The 11,474-nt window shown below is 37.8% G+C and overlaps 2 protein-coding genes across 2 annotated transcripts; both read left to right on the top strand.

Moving 5' to 3' along the window:
- Window positions 1-866: 866 nt before the first annotated feature.
- On the top strand, window positions 867-3,371 carry LOC113352269. The gene is made up of 4 exons (XM_026596112.1): window positions 867-1,893; window positions 2,032-2,109; window positions 2,152-2,648; window positions 2,748-3,371. Exons 1-4 carry the CDS (start codon window positions 867-869, stop codon window positions 3,369-3,371), a joined length of 2,226 nt encoding a protein of 741 aa, XP_026451897.1.
- A 1,314-nt stretch (window positions 3,372-4,685) lies between these two features.
- Window positions 4,686-5,348, top strand: LOC113352268. Its single transcript, XM_026596111.1, has one exon. It carries the CDS (start codon window positions 4,686-4,688, stop codon window positions 5,346-5,348), a length of 663 nt encoding a protein of 220 aa, XP_026451896.1.
- The last annotated feature ends 6,126 nt before the right edge of the window (window positions 5,349-11,474 follow it).

Genomic DNA, 11,474 nt, shown 5'->3' with positions numbered 1-11,474 from the left:
TCTTGTTTTCATTCACATTGCAAGGACCATAAACACCAATTAAGACCCAACGGAAATTATCCTCAACATTGCGACAAGTTATACTTATAGTGAAAGTACCTTCAAGAAAGTCATCAACTTCAATCAAATCTGAATTCCATATCACCAAAATCGCACCCGATCTTCCATAAGAATTTAGCGCAATCCATCTACAAGGAGTGGCACCCCAACATTGCCGCACGATGACATCATTACAAGTGTTAAGTTTTGTTTCTTGAATTATAAGAATTGTGGGCTTCCACCGTTTGACTAGTTTTTTTAACTTTGACTGTTTATCCGGATCACCAAGACCTTTAACATTCCAAGATACTATTTTAAACATTGATAAAGATAACGAGCCAAGACAATTACCCCAAAGCCAAGAGCAGTCAATGTCCTTCACCTTCTCCCGGCACAAGCTCATCACTAAAAGCCTCCGCATGAGCCATGATTGTATTTGTAACAAATGAAACTTCTCGCTTGAAGAAAACAATTCCCGAGGGATTTTGTCATGTACCACGTAGTTCAGTATGCATACCTTATATTTCTGAATTAGCTACTAAGGGGTGCAATTAACCAATTATTGGGCGTACTCATCCTAGAGTCATTTCCTCGAGTTCTGTAATGAGTTATTAGCCGTTGATACTGTTAGAGAGGATTGGTCTATTAAAGACCAATCATTCTTCTCCTGAAACAATGTAATGAAAACCTAATTAAACTTCAATTGAAGTCCAGGCTCTGTTTATCAGAGAGAAGGTAGCTTGCTACCATTTTTATCCAAATTTCATCTTGTAGTTGTACTAGATACACTACAATTGGTATCAGACTCCATCCTGGAACCTGTAACCATGGCCACCAAGGAAAAACTTCAAGAAATCTCTAACATCGTTACTCAACATACTGATTCAATCTCTGAGATGAAATCTGAGATTCAATCTTTGGGTGATAAGATGAATCTTCTTATTAATTTGTTTCAATCAACGCAACCTACCCACCCTGAAGCTTCTGGATCGGAGAATCAGCAATCAAATCCTGGTAACCCATTTACAGATCTTCATCAGGTGATTCATAATTTCTCAACTACTGAATCTCGTAAGTTCACTCATACCCCCAAGGTTGATTTCCCACGTTTTAATGGTACTAATCCTCGTGGTTGGGCTCTTAAGTGTGAAAGGTATTTTAATTTACATAGATTTCCTGATGATGAACGTGTTGATATGGCTGCAATACATTTTAATTCACCAATTGATTCATGGTTCTTAAACTACCAACAGAGTAAAGAGTTTATTTCTTGGGAGTCTTTTAAACATGATATTTGTGCTAGATTTGAAGATATTGCTCAGGAAAACTATGTAGGTAGTTTCAATAATTTAAATCAAACTACCAATATAGAGGATTACTATGATATATGGGAACATTATAAAAGCTATATGGTAGCTAACAATCCTTATTTGTCTGAGAGTGTTTATATTTTAAGCTTCATTAGTGGGTTAAAAGAAGAGATCCGTACAGTTGTGCAAATGTTCAAGCCTGAGAATACTGCAACAACTTTTTATCTGGCTAGGATACAACAAGCTTCTATGCATCACCAGCCCAAACCAACTAAATCATTCTCTAGACCATTTACACCTTCTCCACTTTCTGTTTCACACCCACCGTCTGCCATGAAATCTTTTTTCTCTCCCTCCTCTACCCTTGCTAAGACCAATACTTCTTCATCATCTCCCATTGTAACTCACCCTCCCACACCCACTAAAACTTCACCAGACAATTCTATTCCTCCTATTAAAAGGCTCACCCATGCACAAATGCAGGTTAGGAAGGATAAAGGGCCCTGCTATAACTGTGATGAGTTTTACAGACAAGGTCATCGATGTAAAAACCAGCAGCTCTTCATGCTCATTGTTGATTAAGATGTAGAGGAAACTGGATCATTATCTACTGAAGAAATTCCTGAGACATCTCCTTCGTCTTCTGATTCTACAACCGAAATTTCCTTACATGCTTTGACAGGGAATATTACTCATGATACTATTCGAATTGGTAGTCATCTTAACAAGCATCCTGTGGTTGTACTTATTGATACAAGAAGTACTCGTAGTTTCATTGATGCTTCTCTCACCTTCTAATTAGGCATTTATGTTTCTTCCACTGGTAAAATGCTTGTCACAGTTGCTAATGGAGATAACACCATCAGCAGGGGTATTTTCCAACACCTCAACTGGGAAATGCAAGGACATCAATTCTCTGCAAATTTACGCGTTCTTCCTCTAGGTGGTTGCGATATTGTTTTGGGAGCTGACTGGTTGCGCAAACTTGGTGATGTTACTTTTAACTTCAGTCAATTGAGTATTTCCTTTGTACATCAAGGCACACCAATCACCCTTCAAGGTACTTCTTCTCTTAAGAAGTTTTTAAAGAGTAATACCCCTACACTCATAGGCCAATTTTTCTCCATTTCTACTACACCTATACTTCCACCACCACCTGCAGTCTCCACCCTTCTAGAAAGTTTTTCAGATGTTTTTGCAGAACCCATAGGACTTCCTCCTTCTAGGTTACTTGACCATAAAATTCCACTCAAAACTGGTTCTGACCCAACTTCTCAAAGGCCATACAAGTTCCCTTATGTTTATAAGTCCGTAGTAGAATCCTTAGTCTATGAAATGCTCTCCTCTGGTATGATACAACCCAGGCATAGCCCATTTGCTGCTCCTATTCCTTGTTAGGAAGAAGGATGGAACTTGGCGTTTTGTATCGATTATCGTAAACTCAATGACATCACTGTCAAAGACAAGTTTCCTATTCCACTTATAGAGGAATTGCTAGACGAGTTGAATGGATCTATGGTGTTCACCAAAATTGATCTTCGTTCTGGTTACTACCAAATACGAGTTTATGCACCAGACATTCACAAGACTGCCTTTCGCACCCATCATGGCCATTACGAGTTCAGAGTTATGCCATTAGGGCTTACTAATGCCCCTACAACTTTTCAGGCCCTCATGAATGAGGTTTTTCAGCCTTATCTCAGTAAGTTCGTCCTGGTGTTATTTGACGATATATTGGTTTACAAACCATCCATGGAAGATCATCTGGAGCATTTACATCTTACATTGGCCTTACTAAGGAAGAACTCTCTGTTTGCCAAGCTATCCAAGTGTGCATTTTCTCAGGCACAACTAGAGTACCTTGGCAACATTATTAATGCCAATGGTGTTGCTGCAGACCCTGACAAAGTTGCAGCCATGGTTAATTGGCCACAACCACAAACACTGAAGCAACTTAGAGGCTTTTTTGGGTCTTACAGGTTACTATCGCAAGTTCATAAAAAACTATGGCAATATCTGTAAACCCCTCACAGACCTACTCAAAAAGGATTCTTTTACATGGTCTGATGTTGCAACTCAAGCTTTTTCTTCCATCAAAACTGCTATGACTTCAGCACCGGTTTTGGCTTTACCAGATTTTTCTCAGCCATTCACCTTGGAAACTGATGCATGTTCACAGGGAATTGGTGTTGTACTAATGAATAATAGTAAACCAATTGCCTTTCTAAGTAAACCATTGGGTCCTAAGGCATTGGCACTGTCTACTTATGAGAAGGAGTTTTTGGCCATTGTCATGGCTGTTCAAAAATGGAAGCACTATTTATGTAGTCAACAGTTCATCATCCATTATCAAAGTTTGAAGTATCTTATGGGTCAGAAGTTGTCCACTTCCCTGCAGCAAAAACGGCTAGTCAAATTAATGGGTTTTGACTATGTCATTAAGTACAAAAAGGGATTAGAAAATCAGGCTGTTGATGCATTGTCCAGATTGCCTTCTGCTTCTTGTTCTTCCTTATCGTTATCTCAGCCTCAGTGGGTGCAAGACATCATCTCCAGCTATGCATCTGACTCCACAGCACAACAACTTCTGACTCAACTAGCTGTGACTCCTACACAGGGAAATTACTCTTATGCACAGGGCATTATCAGATTCAAAAGGAAACTCTATATTGGCTCAGGTACTGCACTAAGATATTCTATATTACATTCCTTGCATACCTCTGCTGTTGGAGGCCATTCTGGCATCAATTTCACCTACCACAGAGCTAGAACTTCATTCTTTGGCCCAACATTAAGACTGATATAATTGAACTTGTCACCACTTGTGATGTATGTCAATGCAACAAGGGAGACAACTCATTTCCAAGGGGTCTCCTCTAACCACTTCCCATACCTGATACTGCTTGGAAACACATATCATTAGATTTTATAGAAGGCCTTTCAATGTCATTTAAAAAGAATGTCATTCTAGTGGTTGTAGACAGATTAACAAAGTATAGTCACTTCATCCCTCTTGGCCATCCATTCACTGCCATGACAGTTTCTAAGGAGTTTCTTTCTCATGTGTTTAAACTTCATGGACTTCCTAGTTCAATTGTGAGTGACAGAGATAAGATTTTCATTAGCCAATTCTGGCAAGCTCTGTTCAAATTATTGGGCACTACTTTGAAGCTCAGTTCTTCCTACCATCCTCAAACTGATGGGAAAACTGAAAGAACAAATGCATGTGTTGAGCAGTACTTGAGGTGCATGACAGGTGCTCACCCAAAATAGTGGTTGCAATGGTTAGCTTTAGCTGAGTGGTGGTTTAACACTAACTACCACTCCAGCCTAAAAATGTCTCCGTTTCAGGCATTATATGGATATGCTCCTCCACATCTGGTTTTTCCCATTCCTTCTTCTACTTCTGTTGCTACTGTAGAGAATTACTTGCAGGAAAGAGACATTATGTTACAATTGTTGAAGGAAGAACTGTCCAAGGCACAAAGTAGAATGAAATTTTTTGCAGATAAAAAGAGGTCTGATAGAAACTTTGAAGTGGGTTACTTAGTTTTCTTGAAGATACAGCCTTATAGGAAGACATCAGTTGCTGTGAGGAAGAATTTCAAGCTCTCATCCAAATACTTTGGGCCTTTTGAAGTCATACAAAAAATTGGAGTTGTTGCCTATAAACTCACGCTTCATGTGGGGTCTAGAATCCATCCAGTCTTTCATGTCTCTCAACTGAAGAAGAAAATTGGATTGCAAGCTTTTTTATCACCTCAACTTCCCCTAGTGGACCATGCAGGTCAGTTTGTAATTGAACCCATTGTTGTTTTGGACACTAGAACTACTGTTAGAGGCACAACTCAAATTCCACAAGTCTTGGTACAATGGTGCAACTCAGACCCTTCAGACTCAACACGGGAGGATGCTGCTCATATCCAAGCTCAGTTTCCAGACTTCATCCTTGAGGACAAGGATCTCCAAATTGGAGGCGCAGTGTCATGTACCACATAGTTCAGTATGCATACCTTATATTTCTGAATTAGCTACTAAGGGGTGCAATTAACCAATTATTGGGTGTACTCATCCTAGAGTCATTTCCTCGAGTTCTGTAATGAGTTAGATGAGTTATTAGCCTTTGATACTGTTAGAGAGGATTGGTATATTAAATACCAATCATTCTTCTCCTAAAACAATGTAATGAAAACCTAATTAAACTTCAAGTCCATGCTCTGTTTATCAGAGAGAAGGTAGCTTGCTACCATTTTTATCCAAATTTCATCTTGTAGTTGTACTAGATAAACTACAGATTTCCGGAATTCTTAAGTTTGTTGAGGAGAATTGCCACCTTTGGATTATTAACGGGTGCATTAGTGTTACTCCTCACACTACCACTTGTATGAAACGCCGCATCATCGTTATCTTCATTGCATTTGTTGTTCCTGGAAACAATATCCTTGCCAATATCTCCCGTTGACAAAGACCGATTCTCTTTGTTGACTTCATCGTCACTAACATTTCCCATGTTTTTATTATGGGAAAAATACGGTTTAGTCCAAAATCCCATCCAAATATACTAGTTAGTCCACACCCATTCAACTAGGTACAATTTAGTCCAAAATTATTTAAAATATGAAAAGTACACATATAACCTTCCTGATTTACAATTTAGTCCAAACATTACAGTTTAGTCCAAAATGACTCAAAATAATGTCAGCAATTTTAAATAATATAAAAAAAAACAATTTATCTTTAGAACCATTTGTCCAAAATTCGCAAACTTTATATATTCAGAAAGCTCTTTCCGAGAGCTACAAAAAGAGTAACCATATGACTATATAATTCTCATTTTGTAAAAATCTTACTTTACATTGACGTACAAGCATGTACATGTCTACAAAAATCCAAAAAATCAAAAGACAAGATAAGATGCACCAATTTGTACACCACATACAACCAACAACAATGACCATTTTGTCAACTCTGCTGCCATTATTCGATCTCGTTCATTTTCTCAATCGTCGTTATCAACAAAATGACCATCTGCAAGATAGACAACAAAAAATTTGAATTAAAACATGGACAACTCGTTCATACCAGATCAAACCCAGTTCCGAGCTCTGGGTGCAACTGTCTGCTCAAAAAAGAAAAGAAAAAGAGTTGTGGGTATCATCACTTTCACGGTTTCACTAGCACTTTTGGGTAAGAAGAGTAAGTTGTAGTTGCAGGAAATCCTACACTACACCCCTCATATGATTTCATTATTACTCAACTCATTTTTAGACTTACACTCTTAATTTTATTGATCAATCTTTGAATGTTCTTAAAAGAAAAGATAAAGGAATCAAGAATGACCTCTGCTCTAGACTTTCTCTTTCCTATTTACTTGTTTCTTGCTCAAAAAGATCTCTCCCCTCTCTTTACAACTTGAACGACTATTTATAGGGAAATACATAGTGGATGACAGCTAATCTTTCCTTTATTTTCGGGTATGGTCTGCGACATTCTCGCAACCTTACAAATGTTAATCTCGCAAGCTTTCCAATTTTTGCAGGACTATCACATCTTTCTCGTGATTCTAGCTGACGTCGTTTATCGTATCATTTCTGAAATTGTTCTGCGACGATGTTGTGTTGTTGATAATTTCGCTGAGACATTATCGTTGCGAGATTCTGATCCTACATCTTGCTTCTTCTCATATCTTCTCTGCAAAGTAGAGAATGATGTGAGAAATACCGCAGATGTTCATCTCTTCATATTCTGCATTTATCACACGTATTCTTTCTTCCATCTGTTTCTTGACACGTCTTCTGTAACCGTTGCTTTTCGACCGCTCACGTATTTTCGTCTTAATGGTGTTTATTTCTTCGAGTAAAAAAAATCTCCTTTATATATTCTTATTACTCTTCTTTCCACTTTATTTTTACTTTCTCTTCTCTTTTTATTCTCTCATCTCTGCAACTCTGTTATTCTTCTGCAAGTTCTGCTACTGTAATTTTTGCCCCTTCAATCTTCTTACTTTTTATTCATTCCCATACTCTATATTCAAATATGCCTCCAAGTGGTCATAGACATGAGAAGAATTTAAAAGATGTCCAAAAAGATCTTGCTGAGAAAGGTTTCACACTCTCTACCATTCCTGGTGAAAGTGCCAAGTCAATTCTTTCCGTCAAACTTTTCTCTGATCAGTATTGTGATGACCAATCAATCATAATTTTGCTAGGTAAGATTCTCGCAGGTCTCCCCATTCCTCTTTATGACCCAGATATTCCTCTATTCTATGAAATTCTCGCTCACTCGGGATTTTCGCGAGCTATCTTCCAACTGAGTGGGGACTGCATCCGTCTGATGCTAGAGTTCGCTAACCGTGGTGCTGGTAAAGGATCTCTGTATTCCAAAGAACCTAGGGATCCCAAATTCGCAGACCTAGAGATAATTGCTGAGAAATACACAGTAGCGAGTTTCTTTGAGAACTATGAACTAATCTCCATGAAGAAAGAGAATACTCGCTGGGGTATTCGCTTAAAAAGGAAAGATAACATTGATGAAGCTAAAATTCTCATGCAAGACATTGACTGGCATTCTGGTAAAAACACAACTCCTCGCCAATCCAAAGATGATAAATGGTCTATTTTTCCTTTAATGCTAAAAGGAGCTTACATTGCTGGGTCAAATGTTCTTCTTGCGAATCTCGCTGCTTATCAACCTTGGGTTTTCTCTTGGCCCGAGAAGGAGAAAGAGGTATGTTTATTCCCGTTTAGTTCACTTTATATTTCTTTATTTATCTTTATTCTTTTATTCGCCGACTCTTGCGACATTCTGCAGATCCAAAAACTGAAAGATATCTATAACATGACTGGGAAAGCTAGTACTCTGTTAGATCTTCGTTCATACACAGATGAGGTAAGAAATATTCTCTTATGATCTTAAACAGTGTATTGTTGCTTCTATTTCTTATTTTTATCTGTTGTGTGAAGATTATTGCTGAAATAGAAGAATCTGTCAATGTTGCGAAGATTGGTGATAAAGGAAAAGGTGTTCTTCGCAGAGAAAAATCAACTGCTCCTCCTTTAAAGAAAAGAAAAGTTCGTTCTTCCCCTCCTTCAAATATTCCTTCTCATGAAAACTCTGAGAATAATAAGGATAATGAGAATAATGACGTCCTTGCTGAAATAGAAGAGTCTCCATTTTAATCTTCTATGGCTAAGCTCTCTGGTCTCTTTTCTGATTCTTTGCAAGGAATGGGAGATAATCAATTCGCTAACACCTGTAAAGCTCTCGCTACAATTTGTGATGTCCCTTTACTGGATGGTCATAGTTCTCTTCGTGGAGTTTCTAGATCAGTGACGACTTCTTGCATTCTCTTAATAGTCTGGTATACTTTCATCCTTTTACTTCTTCATTGTCATAACTCAAAATCTCTTTCTATATTAATATTTTTTTATATTTTCTCGCAGGCTGGAAAAGCTTCTTTCGCTGTTGCCTCGGATCTAGAGAGGAGACGCGAAAATCTTGGATAGAAGAATCTTCAATTTCACACAAAGAATGAAGAATTGGAAGCTGAAGTTAAAGGTCTCCGCGAGAAAAATAAGTATGATAAAGTAAGATGTTCACAGAGCTTCCAGTATCGATTAGAATTCTATTAATTGTCCATGAATCTTCAGCTTCATCATCCTCATCTTCTTTCGGTTTTGGATTAATTTCTAATTTTACTACCAATGGATTATCATGCACCTCTTCACCTTCGGGGATCTCTTCTGCGGTAAAAGAAATGATTTGTTTCTGCCATTCCTCTAGTGGCGAGATTTTTGCAATATTCATAATTTCTCTTCCATCATTATCTCTTGCGAACACTCTACTCAAAACATTGTCATGAAAATCTTCGATTGTCTTATATGAATGTACGATAGAGTGACGGAATAGATTCTTTGCTTTGGCACCAACTTCTATGAAGAATGTTTCCTTCTTTTTCATCGTGTTTACTTTGTGATGCTCCGGTGGTGGTGGTAATGGTTGAGATTGTGGGTGCCCTACCAAAAAGTGGTTTAGTTTTCCTTGATCTATCATTCTCAAAATAATTCTTTTTACATTTCTGCAATCATTTGTTGTATGTCCATGAAAATGATGATAAGAACAAAACTCATGGCTTCTGTGGTTTGGAGGTGGTTCCGTTCCCATGTTCCATGGTATTGGTATATTCTCCATCAAAATTATAGCTTCCCATATTTTCTCCACACTTGCATTTAGAGGTGGCATCTTGATTTCTTCACATACTACCTTGTGACCTCCTTGTCCTCTATTATAGTTTTGTCTTTGACCTCCATAAGTTTCTTGTGGTTGATCGAGTCTATGAATCTTGTTATTTCCACCACGACTGTATAAATTTCTTTCTCTTCATACTCTTCTTGATCTCGGCTTCCCATAGCCACCAGTTTCTGTTGATTGTTACCCGTCACCTTCTATTGTTGTACTTGCGAAGTATTCGCTACTGTGTTTATTATCTTGGGTAATAAGCTTGCATTCGCTGTTTGTGAGCTGGTGTTCGCAACTGGATGTGATTCCATTTCATTTTGCCTTTCCTCTAGAGCAACGTATTCTTCTTGAAGTTCTCGCAATTCAGTCATTGTGATCGTATTCTTGACTCTGAAAATTTGGACATACAATAGGTTTGTTGAAAACATAGCATTGATAATTGATAATATAAGATATCTCTCATCTACACGGCCAGCCATTTCGCTACACATAGTTCTCCATCTATTAGTCAAGTGCTTCAAAATTTCTCCAATCCTCTGTTTTAATCCAAACACATCTTCTATACCAGGTCGCGAAGAATTATTACTTATATATGCCCCTAGGAATGTAGTCTGCAGATGATTGAAGGATGTTATTGTATTCTTTGGTAGACCTTCAAGCCATTTTAACACCTCTCCTGTTAAGCTGGATGCGAAATATTTGCACAATAGGGCATCATGATTTTCCCATTTCAACATGCACCTCACGTAGGCTTTAATGCGGGTTTTCGAAGCTTCTTTTATAGCTTCATCCAATTGTCTTCTGCCTACTTCTCCTCTATTATTTAGCATTCCTCTCATTTCTTCTAACTCTTTCAAGATTTGTTTATTTACACATGAATTTTGATCCATTGGTCTTTTTAATTTCGCCTCTGTTCTTCTGCGTTCATGTCTTTCTTCTCTCGCGAAATTTTGCATTTCTTCTTCATTATTCTCATCTCGTCTTCTTCTGTGAGTTTTTTCTTCATCTCTATCTTAAATTCGCAAATGATTATGTCTTTCATTTTCCCCTTCATGATTTTGTGCATTTCTTATTAATTCCATTCACTGCCTTTCAGCCATCATCTTTATTCTATCGTACTCTTCATTGATATTACCGTTATTCCGGTTTTGTGTACGCCTTCTTTCTCGATTGTCGTGATTGTTCTGGAGAATTGTCTCCTGAAGCTCTTGTTCTTCCATTTCCGCTCTCAATCTTTCACGTTCGCAAATTAAACGTGATTGTTCAGCATAATGTCTTTCAATTTCTTCTTCAATCGTCTGTTGATTTCTTTGAATTTCTCTTTCATGCAAAATTCTTCTTCCTTCCTCTCGATTTCCTTCGCCATCTTGGTCATTTCGTCCCTGACGTTGTTCGTTCTCTTTATTTTTACCATTTTGCCCATCATCAAAAATTTCATTTTGTGGAACGTAACGATCATCAGCTCTTTCTCTATTTTCGCGATATTCTTCATTAGGATTTGATATTTCTTCTTGAATATTGTTTCTAGCATTAATTGTGGGTGAGTTTCGCCTCATTTCTCTTCTAGTCGATCTTGAATATGATTTTGTAATACTTCTCGGTCTTCTATTCTGTAGTCTTATATTTTCCATCCTCAATTCGTGATTTTGCCTTGTTAGATTTGCACGTTCTTCTGCCTCAGCTCTTCTTTCTTCATGTATTCTTTGTCTCAATGTTTCTAACGCTCCAATTTCCTCATCTCCATGAATTATTCCTTCATCCGCTTCTTGATTTCTCTCTACCTGTCTATGGTTTCTAGTTTGTTGCTCTTCTTCTACTTCTTCTTCCGAATTTGATTGCCAAGTGTGTATACTCGCCCTATCATAATCTGTATTCCTCCCTTGTACT

The sequence above is a fragment of the Papaver somniferum genome, chromosome 2 (genome assembly GCF_003573695.1).
Source record: "Papaver somniferum cultivar HN1 chromosome 2, ASM357369v1, whole genome shotgun sequence".
NCBI lineage: Eukaryota > Viridiplantae > Streptophyta > Magnoliopsida > Ranunculales > Papaveraceae > Papaver > Papaver somniferum.
Note: the sequence above shows the minus strand (reverse complement) of the source record. Positions and strands in the feature narration are given on the sequence as shown.